We start from the raw sequence: 27777 nt of genomic DNA, 5'->3' as shown, positions 1-27777 counted from the left end.
CAGAAAAAGAAAGGAATCCAAATTGGAAACGAAGAAGTAAAACTCTCACGTTTGCAGATGACATGATCCTCTACATAGAAAACCCTAAAGACTCCACCAGAAAATTACTAGAGCTAATCAATGAATACAGTAAAGTTGCAGGATATAAAATCAACACACAGAAATCCCTTGCATTCCTATACACTAATAATGAGAAAGTAGAAAAATAAATTAAAGAAACAATTCCATTCACCATTGCAATGAAAAGAATAAAATACTTAGGAATATATCTACCTAAAGAAACAAAAGACCTATATATAGAAAACTATAAAACACTGGTGAAAGAAATCAAAGAGGACACTAATAGATGGAGAAATATACCATGTTCATGGATCAGAAGAATCAATATAGTGAAAATGAGTACACTACTCAAAGCAATCTATAGATTCAATGCAATCCCTATCAAGGTACCAGCGGTATTTTTCACAGAGCTAGAACAAATAATTTCACAATTTGTATGGAAATACAAAAAACCTCGAATAGCCAAAGAAATCTTGAGAAAGAAGAATGGAACTGGAGGAATCAACCTGCCTGACTTCAGGCTCTACTACAAAGCCACAGTCATCAAGACAGTATGGTACTGTCACAAAGACAGAAATATAAACCAATGGAACAAAATAGAAAGTCCAGAGATAAATCCACACACCTACGGACACCTTATCTTTGACAAAGGAGACAAGAATATACAATGGATTAAAGACAATCTCTTTAACAAGTGGTGCTGGGAAAACTGGTCAACCACTTGTAAAAGAATGAAACTAGAACACTTTCTAACACCATACACAAAAATAAACTCAAAATGGATTAAAGATCTAAATGTAAGACCAGAAACTATAAAACTCCTAGAGGAGAACATAGGCAAAACACTTTCCGACATAAATCACAGCAGGATCCTCTATGATCCACCTCCCAGAATATTGGAAATAAAAGCAAAAATAAACAAATGGGATCTAATTAAACTTAAGAGCTTCTGCACAACAAAGGAAAATATAAGCAAGGTGAAAAGACAGCCTTCGGAATGGGAGAAAATAATAGCAAATGAAGCAACTGACAAACAACTAATCTCATAAATATACAAGCAACTCATGCAGCTCAATTCCAGAAAAATAAACGACCCAATCAAAAAATGGGCCAAAGAACTAAACAGACATTTCTCCAAAGAAGACATACGGATGGCTAACAAACACATGAAAAGATGCTCAACATCACTCATTATCAGAGAAATGCAAGTCAAAACCACAATGAGGTACCATTTCACACCAGTCAGAATGGCTGTGATCCAAAAATCTACAAACAATAAATGCTGGAGAGGGTGTGGAGAAAAGGGAACCCTCTTACACTGTTGGTAGGAATGCAAACTAGTACAGCCACTATGGAGAATAGTATGGAGATTCCTTAAAAAACTGCAAATAGAACGGCCTTATGACCCAGCAATTCCACTGCTGGGCATACACCGAAGAAACTAGAATTGAAAGAGACACGTGTACCCCAATGTTCATCACAGCACTGTTTATAATAGCCAGGACATGGAAGCAACCTAGATGTCCATCAGCAGATGAATGGATAAGAAAGCTGTGGTACATATACACAATGGAGTATTACTCAGCCATTAAAAGAATACATTTGAATCAGTTCTAATGAGGTGGATGAAACTGGAGCTGATTACAGAGTGAAGTAAGCCAGAAAAAAAAAAAAAACACCAATACAGTATACTAACACATATATATGGAATTTACAAAGATGGTAACGATAACCCTGTATGCGAGACAGCAAAAGAGACACAGATGTATAGAACAGACTTTTGGACTCTGTGGGAGAGGGAGAGGGAGAGGGCAGGATGATTTGGGAGAATGGCATTGAAACATGTATAATATCATATAAAAACGAATCGCCAGTCTAGGTTCGATGCAGGATACAGAATGCCTGGGGCTAGTGCATTGGGATAACCCAGAGGGATGGTATGGGGAGGGAGGGTGGAGGGGGGTTTAGGAGTGGGAACTTATGTACACCCGTGGCAGATTCATCCTGATGTATGGCAAAGCCAATACAGTATTGTAAAGTAAAAAATAATAAAAATTTTTAAAAAGAAAATAAATAAATAAAGAAAACAAATACAAATAAGTCCTTCAGATAAAGAGGTTCTAGAACTTTTCTCATGTCCCACTGCTATGTTTAATTAATCAAAATATAGTATCTTGTAGCTAATGCATCAAATGACATAAAGTTGGAATTAAAATATATTTCTTTTTTCAATAAAAAAGCAAAACAAAACAAAATAAAAAAGAAACAGATGTTCTACTACTGCAGCATTAGATTTAAACTGGTTATTTAATCCTAGGATGCCTTTTACAACTGTCACAAAGTCTATTAATAATATATTTCTGAAGGCTTGGGTAAATATTTCTATATGCATATATTGAGGTTTAAATAATCACATAGACTTAAATTAATCAAAACTCCTCTGTCCGCTATTGTTTTTGGTTCCCATTGCTTTTCTAACATAGAAGCAAAACACTCCTGAAACCACATATACAGGGGTTGGTAAAATCTAAACAAGTAGACCATGGTACTTTCATTGAGTTAAATGGCTTTCCTTCTAGTTAGTTTCTACATGAATGTTGTTGTTCATTGTTCAGTCACTAACTCGTGTCAGACTCTTTGAAACCCCATGGACTGCTGCACATCAGGCCTCCCTGTCCCTCACTATCTCCTGGAGTTTGCCCAAGTTCATATCCATTGAACCAGTGATGCTATCTAACCATCTCATCTTCTGCCGCCCCCTTATCCTATTGCCCTCAATCTTTCCCAGCATCAGGTCTTTTCCAATGAGTCAGCTCTTCACAACAGGTGGCCAAAGTATTGGAGCTTCAGCTTCAGCATCAGTCCTTCCAATGAACACTCAGGGGTAGTTTTCTTTAGGCTTAACTAGTTTGATCTCCTCGCATTCCAAGGGACTCTGGAGTCTTCGTTAGCACCACAATTCAAAAGCATAAATTCTTTGGCACACAGCCTTCTCTACAGTCTAACTCTCACATTCATACATGACCACTGGGCAAACCATAGCTTTGACTATATGACTTTGTCAGCAAAGTGATGTCTCTACTTTTTAACACGCTGTCTGAGTTTATCATAGCTTTCTTTCCAAAGGGTAAATGTCTTCTAATTTCATGGCTGCAGTCACCATACGTGGTGACTTTTGAGCTCAAGAAAACAAATCTGCCACTGTTGCCACTTTTGCCCCATCGATTTGACATGATGCGATGGGACTGGATGCCTTGATCTTAGTTTTTTTAATGTTGAGTTTTTAAAAATATAAATTTATTTATTTTAATTGGAAGTTAATTACTTTACAATATTGTATTGGTTTTGCCATACATCAACATGAATCCGCCACAGGTATACACGTGTTTCACTCTCCTCTTTCACCCTATCAAGAGGCACTTTTCACTTTCTGCCTCTAGAGTGGTATAATCAGTGTATCTGGGGTTGTTGACATTTCTCATGGCAATTTTGATTCCAGCTTGTGATTCATAAAGCCCAGCATTCCACATGATAGAAGTTAAATATGCAGGGTGACAATAGATAGCCTTGCCATACTTCTTTTCCAATTCTGAACCACTCAGTTATTCCATGCCCAGTTCACTTTGCTTCTTGACCTGCATACAAGATTCTCACGACACAGGTAAGATGGTGTTGGAGAAGACTCTTGAGAGTCCCTTGGACTGGAAGGAGATCAAACCAGTTAATCCTAAAGGAAATCAGTCCTGAATATTCATTGGAAGGACAGATGGTGAAGCTGAAGCTCCAATACTTTGGCCACCTGATTAGAAGAACTGACTCATTGGAAAAGACCCTGATGCTGGAAAAGACTGAAGACAGGAGGAGAAGGGGATGCCAGAGGTGAGATGGTTGGATGGCATCACTGACTCAATTGACATGAGTTTGAGTAAACTCCATGAGTTGGTGCTGGACAGGGAAGCCTGGTGTGCTGCAGTCCATGGGGTTGCGAAGAGTCAGACATGACTGAGTGACTGAACTGATGGTCTGGTATTCCCATTTCATTAAGAATTTTCCAATTTGTTGTGATACACACAGTCAAAAGCTTTAGCATCATCAATAAGGCAGAAGTAGATGTTTTTCTAGAATTCCCTTGCTTACCCTATGATCCAGCCAATGTTGGCAATTTGATCCATGGCTCCTCTGCCTTTTCTAAACCTAGTTCATGGTTCATGCACTGCTGAAGCCTAGCTTGAAGGATTTTGAGCATAACTTACTAGCATGTGAAATGAGCACAGCTGCACAGTAGTTTGAGCATTCTTTGGCATTGCCCTTTTTTGAGATTGGAATGAAAAGTGACCTTTTCTAGTCCTGTGGCTCCAGCTGAGTTTTTCAAATTTGCTGTATCACTTTAACAGCATCATCTTTTAGGATTTTAAATAATTCAGCCAGAATTCCATCATCTCCACTAGCTTTGTTCATAGTAATGGTTCCTAAGTCCCACTTGACTTCACACTCTAAGATGTCTGGCTCTACATAAGTGACCACATTATTGTGGTGATCCAGTTCATAAAGACTTTTTTTGGTATAGTTCTTCCGTGTATTCTTGCCACTTCTTCTTAATCTCTTCTGCTTCTATTAGCCCCTTGCCATTTCTGTCCTTTATTGTGCCCATCCTTACATGAAATTTTGCCTTGATATCTCCAAATTTCTTGAAGAGATTTCTAGTCTTTCCCATTCTATTCTTGTCCTCAATTTCTTTGCATTGTTCCGTTAAGAAGGCCTTCTAATCTCTCCTTGCTGTTATCTGTAACTCTGCATTCAGTTGGGTATATCTTTCCCTTTCTTCCTTGCCTTTGGCTTTTCTTCTTTTCTCAGCAATTCATAAAGACTTCTCAGACAACAACTTTGCCTTCTTGCATTACTTTTTTTCTTGGATGGTTTTGGTCACTGCCTCCTGTACAATGTTATGAACCTCCCTCCATAGTTTTTCAGGCAGTCTATCTATTCATCACCTCCACTGTATAATAATAAGGGGTTTCTTTACTGTCAGAGTCATGAGAGAAGCCCAATAAAACTGGAGTGGGAAGCCTATCCCTTCTTCTGGGTTGGCTTCTACCCAACCCGGAAATTGAATTGGGCTCTCCTGCATTGCTGGTGGATTTCTTATCAGAGCAATGAATGAAACACATCAAATATACAAAAAAAAATCAAGAATTTATAATCAAAGTAAGAAAAAAATCATCAGTAATGTTTGAAGACAGTAAATACATCGACTCATTATTTTAAAAACTGATAAAATAAAGTGAAATAATAAAGCACTATACTGACTATGCCAAAGCCTTTGCCTGTGTGGATCACAATAAACTGTGGAAAATTCTGAAAGAGATGGAAATACCAGACCACCTGACCTGCCTCTTGAGAAACCTATATGCAGGTCAGGAAGCAACAGTTAGAACTGGACTTGGAACAACAGACTGGTTCCAAATAGGAAAAGGAGTATGTCAAGGCTGTATATTGTAACCCTGCTTATTTAACTTCTATGTATATAAGGAGAAACATTGGGCTGGAAGAAGCACAAGCTGGAATCAAGATTGCCAGGAGAAATCTCAATAACCTCAGATGTGCAGATGACACCACCCTTATGGCAGAAAGTGAAGAGGAACTAAAAAGCTTCTTGATGAAAGTGAAAGAGGAGAGTGAAAAAGTTGGCTTAAAGCTCAACATTCAGAAAATGAAGATCATGGCATACGGTCCCATCACTTCATGGGAAGTAGATGGGGAAAGAGTGGAAACAGTGTCAGACTTTATTTTTGGGGGCTCCAAAATCACTGCAGGTGGTGACTGCAGCCATGAAATTAAAAGACACTCCTTGGAAGGAAAATTATGACCAACCTAGATAGCATATTCAAAAGCAGAGACATTACTTTGCCAACAAAGATCCATCTAGTCAAAGCTATGGTTTTTCCAGAGGTCATGTATGGATGTGAGAGTCGGACTGTGAAGAAAGCTGAGTGTCAAAGAATTGATGCTTTTGAACTGTGGTGTTGGAGAAGACTCTTGAGAGTCCCTTGGACTGCAAGGAGATCCAACCAGTCCATTCTAAAGGAGATGAGTCCTGGGTGTTCTTTTGAAGGAATGATGCTAAAGCTGAAACTCCAGTACTTTGGCCACCTCATGCGAAGAGTTGACTCATTGGAAAAGCCTCTGATGCTGGGAGGGATTGGGGGCAGGAGGAGAAGGGGACGACAGAGGATGAGATGGCTGGATGGCATCACCAACTCGATGGACGTGGGTTTGAGTGAACTCTGGGAGTTGGTGATGGACAGGGAGGCCTGGCATGCTGCAATTCATGGGGTCGCAAAGAGTCAGACACGACTAAGCAACTGAACTGAACTGATCCTGCCTTTCTTGAAGAATTATACTTCAGACCAATCAAACGGTTGATGAGAGAACATTCTTCTTAACTGAAGAATTTCAGATAATAAATGCAAAAATAACAGAATTCAAAACTCACCCCACTGAAACCCCTAATGAAATAATGGCATGTGCCTGCTGATGCAATAAGAAGCACAGAGCACCACATGAATAAAGCCAAAATTCATCCGTCTCTAGCTCAAAATGCCATTTTATAGAAACTGTGATAAAAGAAAAATTAAATGAATCTCAGTGATGCAATCAACCTTATTTAGAATATGGAAATTTTATAGGCCAATTGATCAGATTTTTTCCAAAAACAACTAAGTAGGAAAAAAGGTGAGAGGGAATAGGTGGAGGGCTGACTGTTACAGATTGAAATTTAAGGAATATAGCAATCAAATTCATTTGTGGACTAATTTGGATCTTGATTAAAACATGCCAACTATTAAAAGTTTGTAATCTTTTTTTGTAATCCAGTAAATTTTAAATGGAATATATATTAGGCAAAGAATTACTGCTAAAGTACTGTAGTGTAGTTGTGTTTTTAAAAGTCATTATTCATTAGAGCTATTACTGAATTATTTACAAATGAAATAATATGTCTGGTGTGCCGGGGGCCAGCGTGAGGAACTCCGCCCATGGCAAAGGTCATGAGGAAGGAGGTTTGGCATACGCAAAGGCGTGATCAAACCTCAGGAAACCCCCTGTTCCCGAGCATCTACCCCAAAACCAGAGTCTGTTTTATGCTCTCACCTACACCTCTGATTTTACAGGGAGCTCTCTCCCATAACCATTTCTCTCAGAGAAGGAGTAAACATGCAGCTCCAAGGCAATAAAAATTCCTGGGCGTGACAAGAGTGTTTCAGCTTACGGACTCCTCTGAAGGTTGTCTAGCCCACCTGTATAGGTTCCTCCAGCCACATGTGATTGTTTACAGCCTCCCAACCCGAGAGGCACGAGATGTTTTAGACTTACTAAAGGCAAATTCTTTTGGGGAGTTAGAAATTATTAGTATAATGGGTTGGTTAGGAATTATATTGGTGAAGGGTTTTTCATTTGTTGTGTCAATAATTGCTGCTAATTCCCTGCTCTGGGTGGGACAAGGATGTCTCAGGTCAAAACTCTCTGGTGACAGACTAGCTTGTGTGACAGGATTATCCATACTCCTGCCACATGATTGTTTACTACCTCTCAACCATAAACAGCACAGAGAGTTTTGGAGTATTTTGAGAGTCTTAATTAGCATAGGACTTTTTCTTCTTGTTGAGTCAGTGATTGCTGCCAGGCCTCCGTACCCTTAGGCACCTGGGAATACATTAATCAATGTATGTGGAATATAGAAAAGGAAATATAGTATTTTTTTATGTTAGCATTACTAGACTTTTTGAGTTAATGAATTTTCTCTTTTGTAATAGATCACTGTGCTTTGTTATAAATCACTGTGTCCTTGCTATGTAAAAACGTAACTTTATCACTATCTTAAGACTAAACAGATCTTAAGGGGAATATTGGTGAAAGGATTTTCATTTGTTGGGCTGATGTTTGCTGCTAAATCTCCATGTTCCCTACCCTTATAATGAATATAATTAGCATATAGGAAGAAATAAGTATTAACCTTTAAGCATATCAGAGAAATAAGTATTAACCTTTAAGACTAATCATGTTAACCTTGGGTTAAATAAATTCCTTTCTTGATTGTAACTCACTACACCCTCACCCTATAGGAATGCAACTTTATCTGGTACCTTCAGAGGGTGGTGCCTGGTTTAAGAAAAAACACCCTTGGAAGAAATAAGTTTTTTGGTTATCAGAAAGAAAGGATCATAAAATGTCAGCAGGTCTCACTCATGGCTAGAAGATGCTGTACCTTTTTTATACATTTATGTGAAGCACCTGATTTTGATAAAGGTCAGGACTGCTGACCCCCGCGTGACTCTGTATTCATCCCTATGTGTAACAAAAGGTATATAAGCTAACCCAAAAATAAAGACATCGGATCAGTTTCCGGAAAGACTGATTCCCCCACGTTGCTTCTTTCTTGCTCCCGTCTTTCTGGCTGAATTCCCATCTGGAGCATGGATGCTATTCCACGTAATCCAAGTTATTCAGCCTCTTTTTCTCCACTAATCTTCCTACTACACTATCCATTTCTAATCTCTCTATATCTGTGATTAAATATGTATTTTTCCAAAGATGCCGACTCCGTCCCCAGCTTCGAATCACCCTGGATCCACCGGGGCTGGACCCTGGCACTGGGGTCTGCTTCCAAACCCTCCAGCAAAGGAAAGAGGTAGTGATTTATGAAACAAGATTGGTCAGTTGTTGATTGTTAATCCTTGGTACTCTCAAATGCACACACAGTGGTTCACTGTTGAGTATGTGTAAAACTTCACAGATAAAGACTTACCCCATCCTTAGCTTTCACCAAGAGATCATAGGTGGCTGGATCTCTTTCCCTGTCAGTGTCTTGAGAAACACAGATGCGCCCATCATGCAGGTCTATCTGGAATGCTTGAGGTGCTTCGTAGCTTTGGAATCCAGCATAAAGAAAATACTCAACAAAGCCATAGAGTCCTGCATCTGCATCGGAGGCTTTTACCTGGGAGAGAGAAGGTTGATCGGTGAGGAAAGAGCAATGCCAGCATGACCTTTCAATGGACTACAAATCAGCATCCTAATGTGCACAACCAAGTGGTCCAAATAGCTATTCACAAAGTGTTGTTCAGTCACTCAGTCTTGTTCAACTCTTTGTGACCCCGTGGACCACGCATGCCAGGCTTCCCTGTGCTTCACCATTTCCTGGAGTTTGCTCAAACACATGTCCATCAAGTTGGTGATGCCATCCAACCGTCTCATCCTCTGTGGCCCCCTTCTCCTCCTGCCTTCAATCTTTCCCAGCATCAGGGTCTTTTCTAATGAGCCAGCTCTTCACATCAGGTGGCCAAAGTGCAGGCTTGGTTTTCCCTCTCTCGCTTACGTTCTGTGACAATGCACCTGCACTCTCTCCCTCCCTTTTCAAGGTCTCCTTTTCAGTCTCCTTTGCCCATTCCTGTACTTGTATGTGATCTCTGAAAGTTTGAGTTTCTTGGTCCATTTGCCTTCTTATTCCACTCACGATGCCTATATGATCTCATCTAATCTCAAGGGTTTAAATTTAGATGCTCACCACCGGATAACTTGTGGACTTCCACTCATTCTCAAACCCTTCAAGTGATGAGCTTAACACTTACCTTCACCCTTTCACAGCAACAAGGACAAAGAAATCAGGCACAACTACTAGTATCCAATGCAGTTAACAGGATTCACCTTAGAGCAGGAGATTTGACTTTCCTAGGACAGATTTCCTCCCGGGGGTAATGCCCCAACCAGGACCCCAAATAGTCATGCAGGGTGTGTGGGGGTGAAATCCAGCTTGTGTTCTGCTGGCCAGCAGGTGCACTGACATGGAGCTGAAACTGCTCAGAGGAAAGCGCACCTTTCTCTTTAACCAGAGTATCATTTATGCTAGCAGTGACTGTATGCCCAGTAGAAAAGAGAAAACAATTAGAATTATGAAAGCACTTAACTTATTTATACTAACCATTGGAGTATACAGCTAGAAATACAACAGGCTATTAATAGAATTCAAAGCATTCTTGCACTCATAGGCTTGGTGTAATTTTTTTGATATGCAATGCAATTAACTAGTGATAACAAACATCTAGACAGCACTGACAATAAAAGAAGCACTTGAAGGGAAGATCAACCAAAAGGAGAAGGAGAAAGAAAAGGAGGAGAAAGAGGAAGAAGGAGAAAGAAAAAAAAAGAATAAGAACGCTATGTTACAGAACACGTACTCTCTCTCTCTCTCTATATATCTATATATATATATATATATATATATATATATATATATATATATATAAACACAGAACACAGCTAAAAAGGGTCAAAACTAGGATTCAGGGTCAAAACTAGGATTCAAATTGATGCAGTTGAACAGCAGACTACCCGCTACTAAAGATCATGCAATCCTGCCTCTCAAGTGTCACCCCTCGTCATTTCATCACTTTATCCTTTATTTACTGAAAAGTACTCCTCAAATTCCTAGCCCTCATTCAGTACAGAAGTTGCTAGATGACGCGTAACATCATATGAAGTTTACTACATAAACATGTGGTTTTCTCACCAGAGTATCATTAACATGAAGAAAGGCAACTGACAGCGATGCTTGTGCTCTTGAGCTCCCCATGGCCAAATCCCAGCTGAGCTCCAAAACACAGAAGAATAGAGTGACGACCAGGAAACAGGAGAATTAAGCAGGCCAACTTGGAGTCCAATGTCCAACTAAAAGGCGTTCCAAAACAAACAGTAGGGGCCAGAGACAACGAAAATGGAGCAGCCCTTCTTTGATTCAGAGGATGCGTTCTGGTGAGGCCCCCAAAGCCACTATGACAGGGGAGGAAAGAGTGGAAGACACACTCTGGTTTTTAGCTTCCTCAGCCCATAAGTTAGGTTCAGCTCACATTTCACTGGACAGTTTGTTACATGGCCCCACCCTAACTCAGAAGGAGACCGGGAAAAGTTGATGATTGCCCAGGTGTTTGGTGAATGCAGTCTCGGCCTCAAATGCCACTGTGTCTCTATATGAAGACAAGCATATGAGGCTATGTAAGACACCAAGTGGCCTCTTTATGTAGTAAAATTTAAGCAAGCGGAAAGGCATACCCTAAGCAGTCTCTGCAGTGTCATCCCACTACTGATTTCATTTTGGCAGTTCTACATACTTCTGTCAGGCTTTTCGGAGGGAGGTAAAATAGAAGACAGTTAATTATCCGTATTTTTAGTAGACCTACTGCTCTCACTTAAACTCTATATTGAAAAAAAATAGTCTATCTTTCATCAGTACAATATACAATAGAAGCTAAATCTTAATTATTGTGTTACCTAGATAGCATATAAAAAAGCAGAGACATTACTTTGCCAACAAAGGTCTGTCTAGTCAAGGCTATGGTTTTTCCAGTGGTCAGGTATGGATGTGAGAGTTGGACTGTGAAGAAAGCTGAGCGCCGAAGAATTGATGCTTTTGAACTGTGGTGTTGGAAAAGACTCTTGAGAGTCCCTTGGACTGCAAGGAGATCCAACCAGTCCATTCTGAAGATCAGTCCTGGGTGTTCTTTGGAGGGAATGATGCTGAAGGTGAAACTCCAGTACTTTGGCCACCTCATGTGAAGAATTGACTCATTGGAAAAGACTCTGATGCTGGGAGGGATTGGGGGCAGGAGGAGAAGGCGATGACTGAGGATGAGATGGCTGGATGGCATCACCCACTCGATGGATGTGAATTCGAGTGAACTCCGGGAGTTGGTGATGGACAGGGAGGCCTGGCGTGCTGCAGTTCATGGGGTCGCAAAGAGTCGGACATAACTGAGCAACTGAACTGAAATGAAACGAAATGAAATTCCATCCCGATAATATACTCAATAAGCACAAATTCTCATAAATCTGCCTCTTCATCCTATTCAGTCTTGACCATGAAGCTGTAATGTGACTTCGGGGGTTATCTCTATAGCCTCGCCTAGTGGGTCTCACTCAGGGACAAGTTTGCCCTCATGAGGGCATTTGGCATTGTCTGGAGACAGTTTTGATTTTCACAACTGGGGAAAAAGTTTTACTGGCATCTCAGGAGTTGAAGCCAGAGATGCAGCTAAACCATGAAAGAACAGACCCTGCAACAAAGAATTATCTGGCCCTGAACCTGATGAAACATTTTAAAATTGGCAGTATTATTTCCCTCTTTAATGTTTTTCACAGTCCTTTACATTTATCTTCACTCTCATCAATCTCATATTCTCAGGCAAAATTATTCATCTTGTGCAACTAGCTAACATGTTTGTGAGTTATTCTTCTCATCAGATGGGCTGAACCAGGAAATCCACACACTTCCTCACTACAAAGAACTCAATTCCAAGTACATTTGGTCTACTCCATTCTGTCAGCTGTTAATGATTTAGCAGCCTCAAGTTTCCAAAGACACCAAACATATCTTCTAAAACCATATGGTACTCTCAATAACTTTGGCTTGATTAGAAGATAAGTACAATGAACTTAAAATTCTAAAATTCATTCTCAGCTTATAACAGCCCATATTAACAAGTAACATGGCTTGTATAAAATGAGTTTCCTTATTTCCAATTCCAAGATCTTTTTCTCATTTGGACTTGTGGCAAGCAAAATATATGGAGGCAAAAGTAGGACAAGAGTGCTGGTATCAGTGTATGTTATCAGTTCAGACTCTAAGTTTCAAATCATGAAATTAAAAAGTATTCCTCTTCTCTTTATTCAACTCCCTAAAAATAGTGGCCTACTCATTAATAATTGGTCTTGAAAGTCTACATGTAATTTGGCATTTTTAAGAGGTCTACATTTTCCAGTTTCCACTGACTTTACACATAAAATTTAGGTTATTTAAAATAATAGAAATGGCTTTGCAAAATCTTTAAGAGAAAATTCTGACTATTGAGTAAATAAGCTCAGTGGACCCTTTCATCAAGAAATAGCTGCTTCAGAGAAAGAAGCTTCTGAATAGAGTCTATGATCAGAGTCCTGTGGGGCTAAATTGGGGATCTAGAGGAGAAGGAAATGGCAACCCACTTCAGTGTTCTTGCCTTGAGAATCCCAGGGACGGCAAAGCCTGGTGGGCTGCTGTCTATGGGGTCGCACAGAGTCGGACACGACTGAAGTGACTTAGCAGCAGCAGAAGAGACCTCGGGAGGATCTCGTCCTTGAATCTACTCAAAGAGTCACATCACAGTACCCTCAATGACATCCTTGTGTTCCTCCTCTCAGTCTCAATTTGCCTGCTTTAGACTGAGAGGAATTTGATAATTTTTACTTTAAACTTATTCTGACTCAAAACTGTTCTCCCTCCCAGTCTCCCAGTTGGACCTTTCACTAATTTGATGGAGACATTATAAAGATGCAAGCTATTAATAAAATAGTAATACCTCCTTGATTCCATTACTAGCTTCCTGAAATTTAAAGAATTTTTACCACTTCCTTCTTTTTAACATCTGGGTAAGGATTTTTTCCATATGAAAATGTCATGTTGAAAAGTCGAAGTTTCAGTCATGTTTTCTGTTATGAAAACATGTTTTCAAGAGCCATTGTTCCCATTTTTTCCCATGACATATTCAGGGGCAATGGCACCCCACTCCAGTCCACTGACTACACTAAAGCCTTTGACTCTGTGGATCACAGCAAACTGTGGAAAATTCTGAGAGAGATGGGAATACCAGACCACCTTACTTCCTGCGAAACTTGCATGCAGGTCAAGAAGAGCGAGTTAGAACCTGGCATGGAAGAACAGACTGATTCAAATTGAGGAAAGGAGTACAGCAAGATTATATATTTGTCACCCTGTTCATTTAACTTCTATGCAGAGTTCATCATGTGAAATGCCAGGCTGCATCAATCACAAGCTTGAATCGAGACTATTGAGAGAAATATCAACAACTTCAAATATGCAGATAACACCACTCTAACAGCATAAAGTGAAGAGAAACTACAGAGATTCTTGATGAGGGTGAAAGAGGCGAGAGAAAAGCTGGCTTGGAACTCAATATTAAGAAATCTAAGATCTTGGCATCCAGTCCCATGGCTTTATGGAAAATGGAAGGGGAAAAAGTAGAAGCGATGACACATATTATTTTCCCGGGCTCCAAAAGCATGGTGGACAGTAACTGCAGTAATGAAATTAAAAGATGCTTGCTCCTTGGAAGAAAAGTTATGACAAATCTAGACAGTGTATTAAAAAGCAGATACATCACATTGCGAACAAAAGTCCATACAGCCAAAGCTATGATTTTTTAAGTAGTCATGTACAGATGTGAAAATTGGACCATAAAGAAAGCTAGGCATTCAAACTGGAGAAGACTTATGAGACTTGCTTTGACAGCAAGGAGATCAAACCAGCCAATCCTAAAGGAAGTCAACCCTGAATATTCATTGGAAGGGCTGATGCTGAAGCTTAAACACAAATACTTTGGCCACCTGATACAAAGAGCCCACTCATTGGAAAAGACCCTGATGTTGGGAAAGGCTGAAGGCCAAGAGGATAAGGGTACAGCAGAGGATGAGATGGTTTGAAAGCATCACTCACTCAATGGACATGAGTTTGAGGAAACTCTGGGAGATAATGATGGACAGGGGAGTTTGACATGCTGCAGTCCTTGGGTCGCAAATAGTCGGCCATGACTTAGTGACTGAAAAACAGCAACAGTTTCCAAAATCTCTACCATGAGCATAACCTAGTTTGAAGAACCAAGGTTTCTGACAAAACATACTCACACACAGATCTTCAAATAGAAAGAAAAGAAGAAAGAAATGCAAAATAATTTTATACACTGAAGCACTTTTTATATTGGCCAGCCACGGATGCAACAGCTAAAACAGGGCTTCCCTGGTAGCTCAGCTGCTGAAGAATCCACTTGCAATGTAGGAGACCCCAGTTCAATTCCTGGGTCAGGAAGATCCCATGGAGAAGGAATAGGCTACCCACTCCAGTATTCTTGGGCATCCCTGGTAACTCAGACAGTAAAGAATCCACCTGCAGTGTGGGAGACCTGGCTTTGATCCTGTGTTGTGAAGACCCCCTGGAGGAGGGCATGGCTCCCCACTCTAGCATTCTTGCCTGGAGAACCCCCATGGACAGAGAAGCCTGGAAGGCTACAGTCCACGGGGTTGGAAAGAGTTGGACATGACTGAGTGACTATGCACAACAATGATGGCTAAACCAGGGTTATAATATTTCAATGGAAGCTGGATTCAGCACTGGGGACCACAATGGAATCAAATATGCCACTCTTGAATACAATTTTGGCAAGTTCACCAATGACAAGGTCTTACCAAATCTAACAATCAAAATTGGGCCCATATTTTGTATACCACTCGTCTGCTTTCACACAGCTAATCATCTCCTTCTCATTGAAACTCTTCTTCATCAGTGACCACACTCTGACTCTCTCTCCTACGTTTCACTGACTACCTTTAGTTTTCTTTACTGCCTCTGTGTTCTCTCTGACTTCTGAATACTGTTGTGCTCTGGAGGTCAGTCTTGGGACCACTTGGCTTTTCAATCCACATTCATTACCTGTATTGGGCTGAAAGGTGGCCAATACAAAAGACACAAGACAAAAGGTGGCCCCCAAAAGACATGTCTGCCCCCTAATCCTTTGAAACTGTGATTTTACCTTATTTTATAAAATAGTGAATCCTACATTGTATTGCCAAAGTTGTGATTAAGTATTCTGAGAAGAGTTTATCCTGGATAAACTTTATCAGATGAACCTTTAATTCAATGACAAAAGTCCTAATAAGAAAGAGGCAGAGAGATTCCTCGGACAGAAGAGGAGGAAGCAATGTGACCGTGGAAACAAAGACTGGAGCGACATGGCTACAAGTCAAAGAGCACTTTACAGGTGAGAGAAGCTGGAAAAAACAAAGTGACTTCCCAACAGAGCCCTTGGAGGGACTAAGGACCTGCTAGATTTTGTTCTTCTAGCCTCCAGAACTACGAGCAACAGAAATTTCTATATTCTTCAGACACAAAGTTCATGGTTATTTGTAATAGAAGCCCTAGGAAACAATATGCACCTTGAGTGATCCGACCCAACCCCAGGGCGTTAAACCAACACACATTCCTCCAGTACTTGGCCTTGTGCCCCAGATTCATACATCGTCCAATTAATTAAACCTCCTCTGAAGTGACTAAAAGCAGAGCACATCATGCGAAATGTCAGTCTGGAGGAATCACAACCTGATATCAAGATTGCTAAAATAAATACTAAAAACTTCAGAGATGGAGATGATACCACCCTAATGGCAAAAAGTGAAGAGGAACTAAAAAGCCTGTTGAAGGGATAGAAGAGCAGAATGGAAAAGCTGGCTTAAAACTCAGCATTAAAGAAACTAAGATCATGGCATCTGGTCTCATCATTTTATGGCAGTGGAAGCAGTGACAGATTTTCTTTTCTTGGGCTCCCAAACCACTGCAGATGGTGGCTGTAGCCATGAAATTAAAAGATGCTTACTTCTTGGAAGGAAAGCTTTGACAAACCTAGACAGCATATTAAAAAGTAAAGACATCACTTTGCCTACAAAGGTTCATATAGACAAAGCTATGGTTTTTCCAGTAGTCATGTATGAATGTGAGAGCTGGACCATAAAGAAGATTGAGTGCCTAAGAATTGATGCTTTTGAATTGTGGTGTTAAAAACTCTTGACAGTCTCCTGGACAGAAAGGAGATCAAACCAGTCAATCCTAGAGGAAATCAATCTTGAGTATTCATTGGAAAGACTGATGCTGAAGCTCCAATGCTTTGGCCATCTGATGTGGAGAGGGGACTCATTGCAAAAGACCCAAATGCTGGGAAAGATTGAAGGCAAAAGGAGAAGAGGGTGGCAGAGGATGAGATGGTTGGATGGCATCACCGACTCAATGGACATGAGTGTGAACAAACTCTAGGAGATAGTGAAGGACAGAGAGGCCTGGCATGCTGCAGTCCATGGGGCCAAGAGTCAAGCATGACTTAGTGACTGAACAACAACAAGTGACTAATAAGTACTACCAATGTGCTATGATTCCCACCACTCCAACATCTACTGCTCTCCCAGTGATTTTAGTGAACAGCACCACCATTCACTTATTACGTTGGCAGCCAGAGAGATACTACTGGTAACACCAAATCACGTTACTCTCCTGCTCAGAATCTTCCAACCGCTTCTCATACTCATGAAATCCAACTCTTTCATCTGACCCCTTTCTCTGACCTCATCTCCCACTGCTTTCTGACTCACTCACTACCCTCTGGATACACAGATCTTCTGGATGAGTCTGTATAATGTATACTGTATCCAGGTATAACTGTATACCAGTAATACGTGTATATCTGATAGCTTATTGTGAACTGTGCCAGATCTGCCATCTCCAAAGAGAATTTAGCTTCAGGACCAGAGAGGAGGCTTCAGGCACTCAGAATTTCATGTGGCAAAAGTTTTACTACAGTGAAAAAGGGACAGAGAAGCTTCTGACATAGACATCAAAACAGGGTGGGGCACTCTCTGCCTGCTTAGTAGTTTAGGTGGGGCTTTATATACTTTTTTCATTGGTTACTAAGAACAGATTAAGAGAATGTCTCAAGTTTGGGATCGCACGTACACCCGTGGTGGATTCATGTCAATGTATGGCAAAACCAATACAGTATTATAAAGTAAAATAAAGTAAAAATAAAAAGTTAAAAAACAAAAAAGAATGTCTCAGGGTTTTAAAGGTCTTACCAGACTCACTCCCACAACATACATCTTAAGATAACAGGATCAGTTAGAACATTCTTCTTAAGAAGGAGAAAGGTCCTCAAGCAAGATAGATTCTTATTATATGGTCATTAGTACAGAGCTTTTAAGCTTTTAAGCTCTGTACTAATGACTATATAACAAGAATCTATCTTGATGAGGAGCAATCCCAAGTCCAGGGAGCAGTGGCTGTGCGGGTGCAGGAGGGCCTAGAGGAGCTACTCCACGTTCAAGGTGAGGAGGGGTGGTGGTGAGGAGATACCCCTTGTCCAAGGTAAGGAGCAGCAGCTGCGCTTTGCTGGAGCAGCCATGAAGAGATACCCCACGTCCAAGGTAAGAGAAACCCAAGTAAAACAGCAAGTGTTACAAGAGGGCATCAGAGGGCAGACACACTGAAATCATAATCACAGAAAACTAGTCAATCTAATCACACTAGGACCACAGCCTTGTCTAACTCAATGAAACTAAGCCATGCCTGTGGGGCAACCCAAGACGGGTGGATCATGGTGGAGAGGTCTGACAGAATGTAATCCACTGGAGAAGGGAATGGCAAACCATTTCACTATTCTTGCCTTGTGAACCCCATGAACAGTATGACAAGGCAAAATGATAGGATACTGAAAGAGGAACTTGCCAGGTCAGTAGGTGCCCAATATGCTACTGGAGATCAGAGGAGAAATAACTCCAGAAAGAATGAAGGGATGGAGCCAAAGCAAAAACAATACCCAGTTGTGGATGTGACTCGTGATAGAAGCAAGGTCTGATGCTGTAAAGAGCAATATTGCGTAGGAACCTGGAATGTTAGGTCCATGAATCAAGGCAAATTGGAAGTGGTCAAACGAGATGGCAAGAGTGAACGTCGACATTCTAGGAATCAGCAAACTAAAATGGACTGGAATGGGTGAATTTAAATCAGATGACCAATATATCTACTATTGTAGGGAGGAATCCCTTAGAAGAAATGGAGTAGCCATCATGGTCAACAAAAGAGTCCAAAATGCAGTACTTGGATGTAATCTCAAAAACCACAGAATGATCTCTGTTTTCAAGGCAAACCATTCAATATCACAGTAATCCAAGTCTATGTGATGCCCCAACCAGTAATGCTGAAGAAGGTGAAGTTGAACAATTCTATGAAGACTTACAAGACCTTTTAGAACTAACACCCAAAAAAGATGTCCTTTTCATTATAGAGGACTGGAATGCAAAAGTAGGAAGTCAAGAAACACCTGGAGTAACAGGCAAATTTGGCCTTGGAGCACAAAAGGAAGCAGGGAAAAGGCTAATAGAGCTTTGCCAAGAGAACGCACTGGTCATAGCAAACTCCCTCTTCCAACAACACAAGAGAAGAATCTACACATGGACATCCCAGATGGTCAACACTGAAATCAGATTGATGATATTCTTTGTAGCCAAAGATGGAGAAGCTCTATACAGTCAGCAAAAACAAGACTGGGAGCTGACTGTGGCTCAGATCATGAGCTCCTTATTGCCAAATTCAGACTTAAATTGAAGAAAGTAGAGAAAACCACTAGACCATTCAGATATGACCTAAAAAAAAAAAACCCTTATGATTATACAGTGGAAGTGAGAAATAGATTTAAGGGACTAGATCTGATAGATAGAGTGCCTGATGAACTATGGACTGAGGTTTGTGACATTGTACAGGAGACAGGGATCATAACCATCCCCATGGAAAAGAAATGCAAAAAAGCAAAGAGGCTGTCTGGGGAGGCCTTACAATTACATGGAAAAAGAAGAGAAGCGAAAAGCAAAGGAGAAAAGGAAAGATATAAGCATCTGAATGCAGAGTTCCAAAGAATAGCAAGGAGAGATAACAAAGCCTTCCTCGGAGATCAGTGCAAAGAAATAGAAGAAAAGAACAGAATGGGAAAGACTAGAGATCTCCTCAAGAAAATTAGAGATACCAAGGGAAAATTTCAAGCAAAGATGGGCTCAATAAAGGACAGAAATGGTATGGACCCAACAGAAGCAGAAGATATTAAGAGGTGGAAAGAATACACAGAAGAACTGTACAAAAAAGATCTTCACAACCAAGATAATCATGATGGTTTGATCACTCACCTAGAGCCAGACATCCTGGAATGTGAAGTCAAGTGGGCCTTAGAAAGCATCACTACGAACAAAGCTAGCGGAGGTGATGGAATTCCAGCTGAGTTATTTCAAATCCTGAAAGATGATGCTATGAAAGCACTGCACTCAATATGCCAGCAAGTTTGGAAAACTCAGCAGTGGCCACAGGACTGGAAAAGGTCAGTTTTCATTCCAATCCCAAAGAAAGGCAATGCCAAAGAATGCTCAAACTACCGCACAATTGCACTCATCTCATATGCTAGTAAAGTAATGCTCAAAATTCTCCAAGCCAGGCTTCAGCAATACGTGAACCGTGAACTCCCTGATGTTCAAGCTGGTTTTAGAAAAGGCAGAGGAACCAGAGATCAAATTGCCAACATCCGCTGGATCATGGAAAAGCAAGGCAGTTCCAGAAAAACATCTATTTCTGCTTTATTGACTATGCCAAAGCCTTTGACTGTGTGGATCACAATAAACTGTGGAAAATTCTGAGAGAGATGGGAACACCAGACCACCTGACCTGCCTCTTGAGAAATCTGTATGCAGATCAGGAAGCAACAGTTACAACTGGACATGGAACAACAGACTGGTTCCAAATAGGAAAAGGAGTACGTCAAGGCTGTATATTGTAACCCTGCTTATTTAACTTATATGCAGAGTACATCATGAGAAAAGCTGGACTGGAAGAAGCACAAGCGGGAATCAAGATTGCCGGGAGAAATATCAATAACCTCAGATATGCAGATGACACCACCTTATGGCAGAAAGTGAAGAGGAACTAAAAAGCCTCTTGATGAAAGTGAATGAGGAGAGTGAAAAAGTTGGCTTAAAGCTCAACATTCAGAAAACGAAGATCATTGCATCCGGTCCCATCACTCCATGGGAAATAGATGGGGAAAGAGTGGAAACAGTGTCAGACTTCATTTTTTTGGGCTCCAAAATCACTGCAAATGGTGACTGCAGCCATGAAATTAAAAGATGCTTACTCCTTGGAAGAAAAGTTATGACCAACCTAGATAGCATATTCAAAAGCAGAGACATTACTTTGCCAACAAAGGTCCATCTAGTCAAGGCTATGGTTTTTTCAGTGGTCATGTATGGCTGTGAGAGCTGGACTGGGAAGAAAGCTGAGTGCCGAACAACTGATGCTTTTGAACTGTGGATGTTGGAGAAGACTCTTGAGAGTCCCTTAGACTGCAAGGAGATCCAACCAGTCCATTCTGAAGGAGATCAGTCCTAGGTGTTCTTTGGAAGGAATGATGTTAAAGCTGAAACTCCAGTACTTTGGCCACCTCATGTGAAGAGTTGACTCATTGGAAAAGACTCTGATGCTGGGAGGGATTGGGGGCAGGAGGAGAAGGGGATGACAGAGGATGAGATGGCTGGATGGCATCACTGATTTGATGGACGTGAGTCTGAGTGAACTCCGGGAGGTGGTGATGGACAGGGAGGCCTGGCGTGCTGCGATTCATGGGGTCGCAAAGAGTCGGACATGACTGAGCATCTGAACTGAACTGAACTGAACAGAGCTTAAGGAAAACAGATCCTTGAGCAGTCTGTGTTGCTTTTGTTATGTAATTATTAGCTCTGGGCTTAAAGAGATTTAGTCTTTGAAGCAGATCATTGCCATAACAATTCAGATCTTAAGAAAATAATGACTTATGTGTCTAAGACAAAGCAAAGTAGAAAAAAAAATTTGTCCTTTCCTCCTCTTCTAGGGCCCCAGATTTGTTAATTTACTCCCTCATTTCTTTCAAGTGTCTGTAAACCCCACCTAATGCCCCCCAAAGGACTTTCCTGATCACTTTAAACAAGAGTGTTACCCTCACTGTTGCCATCTTCTGTCCTTTTATTTTGTATTTCTTCAGAGTGCTTATTTCTACACTACATTACATGCTTCTATGTATTTGTTTATGTAATATTTGTCTTCCCCACTGGAATTATCTTGCTCCCTGCTACAACTCCAGCATCAACAACAGCGGTACCTGGCTCATGGTGAAGAGGCTCTAAAAATGTACTGTATGAAGGAAGAAAGGAATATTTTTTTATTCCTAAGACACAATCTATCAGCTAAGCTATATCATTATAGAACAAAATCCAAAATGTTAAAAATGGCCAAAGGGAAAGAAAATCATCCTCAGGCATGTGAAAATTGGAAACAGAACTGTGTTTTATTTTCAGTTTTTAAAATGTGTTTTCAGAGAAGTTGATAAAGGCGTTAGATGAATAAACTGAATATATAGTTTCAAGTTAAAAATTAAAAAGTTTACTTCTCTGATAATGTTTTAATTGCCTTAATTGAGAAATGAGATTAAAAGGTGACTAATCCCAATGCTTATTGTGCCCCTTCCACCAAAAAAAAAAAAAAGCTGAAGGAAATTTTGTGAAAAGAGATCACTGGGTACGAACAGGGTGGTAACTTGTTTTACAAAGTTATTACAAAGTCTTAAATTAAAAAGCAGCATGACCTGAAAAGAAAAGAAAAAGAGAGAGAGAGAGAGAGAGAATTGGCAGGCAGGTCAGTAGAACACAAAAGTAGGACTTGAAACAGATCCTGATAAACCTTTTTTTTTTTTTTTTTTTTTTTTGTATTACAAAGAAAACATCATAAACCACTGAGGAATGTGGGTTTATCCATGTAAGCTGCTAGAAAAATTTGGCAAAGTATGTGGGGGGAAAAAATCAAGTTTGCTGTTAACCTTACACCAAAATAAATTCTACACAGATATGTTAAATGTAACTAATGAAATCATTCAAGGCACAATGAATATATAGGGAAATTCTTGGCTGATTCTTACATTGGAAACAAATTTCAAAGCAAAAAGAATTACAAAACTAAAACAGATGGACAGAAATCACAAAGGGAAAAGTCAAGACAATGACTACATAAGCATGTAAAACTCTACTATGTTAAAAATAGCCACACGCAAAAAAATTCAATGCAAGTTATGATATCTGTAAGAAATGTAAAAAACATGTTAATATGAAGATAACTCTTTAAAAATAAAAATAATACTGATTTTTCATGACAAAAAATTAGGCAAAGGACATAAATAATTTATAGAAGAATAAATATATATAAGATTTTCAACTCACTAATAGTAAAATAGGTGAAAAATATAATATACTCTAAATACAGGTAATCATTAAAACTGTCAACTATTAAAATAATTGACAACCATTAAATGAATAGCTAATTGGTAATCATTATGTGTGTGTGTGCACGCATGCATGTGCACACACACTTAGTTGTGTCCAACTCTTTGAGACCCCATGGACTGCACCCTGCCAGGCTCCTCTGTCCATGGGATTTCCCAGGCAAGAATCTGGAGTGGGTTGACATCTCCTCCCCCAGGGGATCTTCCTGACAGGGATCAAGCCTGCATCTATTGCACTGTCAGGCGATTCTTTAACACTATCACCACCTGGCAATCATTAAAAATCATGTTAAATGTGGCAAAGATGAAATAAATATGCAGTCATTTTTAAAGCCTATCTGGAAAGTAACTTTGTTTTCACCATATACATATGGTAAGCATTCTCCTAAAATCTAAAAATAAACCTTGACCCAGTTAGTATTTTTCTAGGAATATATGTAGCCAAATGTTTGTATAAAAGACATATAGTATAGGATTATTTAATCTAAAACCCAAATGTCCACAATAAAATAATTATTATATAAATTATAATTTATCCATATGATAAAAAATCAATGTATTCATGGAAACTATGACTATATATAAAGACATATATTAAGTGAAAAAAGAAAATACAAGTGAATATATACATATATATAAAACATATCCCATTTATGCAAAAAAATGCAACATATAAAATAAAAATCAAAAGGATATAAATCAGAGGAGCTAACACTTCCAAACTCATTTTATGAGGCCACTATTACCTCAATACAAAAAATAGATAAAGACACTACAAGAAAAGAAAATTATAGGCCAACATCCCTGATATTATAGTTGCAGAAATCCTCAACAAAACATTAGCAACTATTAGCAAACCAGACTTAATGATACATTAAAAAGATTATGCACCAGGATCAAGTGTGGTTCAATATCCACAAATCAATCAATGTGACATGCTACATTAACAAAATGAAAGATAAAAATCATGTGATCATATGAATAGATGCAGAAAAAGCCTTTGACATAAAAGTGAACACCCACTAATGATAAAAAAAAAACCAGCAAGACTGCCTTTATTTTTAGATAAAATTGTATTATATACAGAAAACCTAAACACTTAACAAATATTGTTAATAAACGAGTTCAGTGATGTTTCCAGGTATAAAATCAATATACAAAAATCTGTTGCATTTATAAACACAAGTTATGAATTATCAGAGATTTTTAAAAAGAAATGCCATTTACAATTACATAGAAAATAATAAAATACCTAGGAATATATTTAATCTAGGAGAAAAACCGTATATTGAAAGCACCAAGACATTGATAAAAGAAATTGAAGCAAATAAATAGAACTAATATTGTTAAAATGTCCATTCTATAAAAGCAAATTACAGTTCAGTGTAATCCCTTTTGAAATTCCAAAGGCATTTTTCACAAATATAGAACAAATAACCCTAAAATTTGTGTAGAACCATGTGAGAACCCAAATGGCCAAAATAATCTCAAGGAAGATCAAAGCTGGAGGCACCTCACTTTCTGATTTCAAATTATATTACAAAGCTGTAGTAATCAAAACAGCATGATACTTGCATAAAAATAGTAACATAGATTGGTGGAGCATGCTAGAGAGCCCAGAAAGAAACCCACACATATGTGGTCAATTAATTTTCAAGGAGCCAAGCATAAACAATGGAGAAAAGACAATTTTTTCCATAAACAGTGTTGGGAAAACTGGACAGCCATATGCAAAGAAGACAAAATTGGACCACTATCTTACATCATATACAAAAATTAATATACTCAAAATGAATAAAAGACTTGAATGTAATACCTGAAATTACAAAGTTCCTAGAAATAAACATAGTGGATAACTTCCTTAACACTGATCTTATAATTATTTTTTAGATTTGACACCAAAAGCAAAGACAACAAAGCAAAAACAAAAAGTAAGACTACATTAAATAAAAAAGCTTCTGCATAGCAAAGGAAACCATCAACAAAATGAAAAGAAAACTTATGAAATGAAAAAAATTGCAAATTATATATCTGATAAGGGGTTAATATCCAACATATATATATATAACTCAATAGAAAAAAGTCTAATAAAAATTAGGCAGAGTATCTGAATAGATATTTTTCCAAAGAAGATACATACATATGGCCAAAGTTACAAGAGAAGGTGCTAAACATCACTAATCATCAGGAAAATTCATATCAAAACCACAATTAGACAACACCTCACATCTGTTAGAAGGGTTATCATCAAAAAGAAAGAAAAAGTGGTAGAGGAGATATGGAGAATAGGGAACCCTCAAGCACTGTTTAGAAATGTAAAGTTGGCACAGTCACTACAGAAAACAATATGGAGGTTTCTCAAAAAATTAAAAACAGAACTACCATATGGTCCAGTAATCCCACTTCTGAGTTTATATCCAAAGGAGACATAATCAGTATCTCAAAGAGATAGCTGCACTCCATGTTCACTGCAGCATTATTTACGATAGCTAAGATACAGGAAAGTGAAAGTGAAGTCGCTCAGTCATGTCTGACTCTTTGCGACCCCATGGACTGCAGCCTACCAGACTTCTCTGTGCATGGGATTTTCCAGGCAATACTAGAGTGGGTTGCCATTTCCCTCTTCAGGGTATCTTCCTGACCCAGGGATCGAACCCGGGCCTCCCGCATTGTAGGCAGAGGCTTTACCCTCTGAGCCACCAGGAAAGCCAAGATACAGGAAGGACAACCTAAATGAGTGGATAGAGAAGATCTGCTCTGTTTATACACAGTGAGGTGTGTTCCTTACGAGAAAGCGGTCCTATCATGTGTCACAACCTTGAGGGCATTATGCTAATTGAGACGTCAGACAAAAACAAATACTGCGTGGTACCACTGATATGTAGGTCTTAAAAGTCAAACTAACTGAGACAGATAGTAGAAAAGTGTTTGCCTGGGGTGGGAGAAATAGGCAGAGTTTAGTAAAAAGGTATAAACTTCAGCTATAAGATGAATAAGCTCTGAAGATCCAATATAAAACATGGTGACCACAGTTGATAACACTGTACAGTATAATTGAAATATGCTAAAAAAAAAAAAAAAAGCTGGCTTAAAACTCAGCATTCAAAAACAGGCAACAGACTTGATCTGGTCCATATGCCAGTTTATCAACCCCCAATCTAAAGCATAAGCAGAGGACTTCCCTGGTGGTCCAGTGGATAAGAATCTGCCTGCCAATGCAGGGAACATGAGTTCAATCCCTGCTCTGAGAAGATTTCACATGCCATGGGGCAAATATGCCCATGGGCCACAACTACTGAGCCTGCACTCTAGGGCCCTCGAGCCAAAACTACTGAAAAGGAACTAAATAGACTTTTGATGAAGGTGAAAGAGGAGAGTGAGAAAACTGGCTTAAAACTCAACATCAATAAGAAACGAATCGCCAGTCCAGGTTCAATGCAGGATACAGGATGCTCGGGGCTGGTGCACTGGGATGACCCAGAGGGATGGTACTGGGGGGGGAGGTGGGAGGGGGGTTCAGGATTGGGAACATGTGTACACCTGTGGCAGATTCATGTTGATGTATGGCAAAACCAATATAATATTGTAAAGTAATTAGCCTCCAATTAAAATAAATAAATTTAAATTTTAAAAAAACTCAACATGCAAAAAACTAAGCTTATGGCATCCAGTTCCATCGCTTCATGGCAAATAGATGGGGAAAAAATGGAAACAGTGACAGACTTTATTTTCTTGGGCTCCAAAATCACTGCAGTCAGTGACTGCAGCCATGAAATTAAAAGATGCTAGCTCCTTGGAAGAAAAGCTATGACAAAGCAAGACAGTATCTTAAAAAGCAAAGACTTCACTTTGCTGACAAAGGTCTGTATAGTCAAAGCTATGGTTTTGCCAGTAGTCATATTCAGATGTGAGAGTTGGACCATAAAGAAGGCTGAGAGCTGAAGAACTGATGCTTTCGAACCGTGGTGCTGGAAAAGACTCTTGAGAGTCCGTTGGACAGCAAGGAGATCAAACCAGTCAATCCTAATGGAAACCAACCTTGAATATTCATTGAAAAGACTGATGCTGAAACTGAAGCTCCAATACTTTGGCCACATGATCCAAGATCTGACTCACTGGAAAAGATCCTGATGCTGGGAAAGATTGAAAACGGGAGGAGAAGTGGGCAACAGATGATGAGATGGTTGGATGGCATCACCAGTTCAATGGACATGAGTTTGAACAAACTTCAAGAAATAGCAAAGGAGAGGGAAGCCTGGCGTGCTGCACTCCATGGGGTCACAAAGAGGTGAACGTGATGAGAGACTGAACAACAAAAAGAGACTTAGGGACTAGAACTAAGTGTTCTCTCACACACACACACACACACACACACACACACAGACACAGGATAATTCAATGATGGTTGTCTTACTTAACTAGATAAGGTCAAGAATCCAATCATCACATTGTAGATTTGTAATAACTTCCAATTTTATAGGTAGATTATATCTCAATAAAGTATAAAGGACATGGTGTAGCAGCTAAACAACAACAATAACAAAACACAAATGATCCAGTGTTAAGTAATGCAGCGTGGGGGATAAGTGGTTTTGTTCTTATTTCATTCAATTTTTTTTTGTCCAAATTTTCATATAGTTTTATTGAAACAATATTATGACAAAGAGGGCCTCCCTGGTGGCTCAGAGGTTAAAGTGTCTGCCTGGAACGCGGGAGACCTGGGTTTGATCCCTGGGTT

At 39.5% G+C, this 27777-nt stretch overlaps 1 protein-coding gene across 1 annotated transcript in view; it reads right to left on the bottom strand.

Moving 5' to 3' along the window:
* The window catches only part of DCHS2 (dachsous cadherin-related 2), a 344197-nt gene that overhangs the window by 197382 nt on the left and 119038 nt on the right, over positions 1–27777 (bottom strand). Inside the window, exon 2 of the mRNA XM_068990276.1 lies at positions 8864–9055. Within this exon, the coding sequence (XP_068846377.1) occupies positions 8864–9055 (192 nt within the window). The remainder of the gene's footprint in view (positions 1–8863; positions 9056–27777) is intronic.

The sequence above is a fragment of the Capricornis sumatraensis genome, chromosome 17, assembly GCF_032405125.1.
Source record: "Capricornis sumatraensis isolate serow.1 chromosome 17, serow.2, whole genome shotgun sequence".
NCBI classification, from domain to species: domain Eukaryota; kingdom Metazoa; phylum Chordata; class Mammalia; order Artiodactyla; family Bovidae; genus Capricornis; species Capricornis sumatraensis.
Note: the sequence above shows the minus strand (reverse complement) of the source record. Positions and strands in the feature narration are given on the sequence as shown.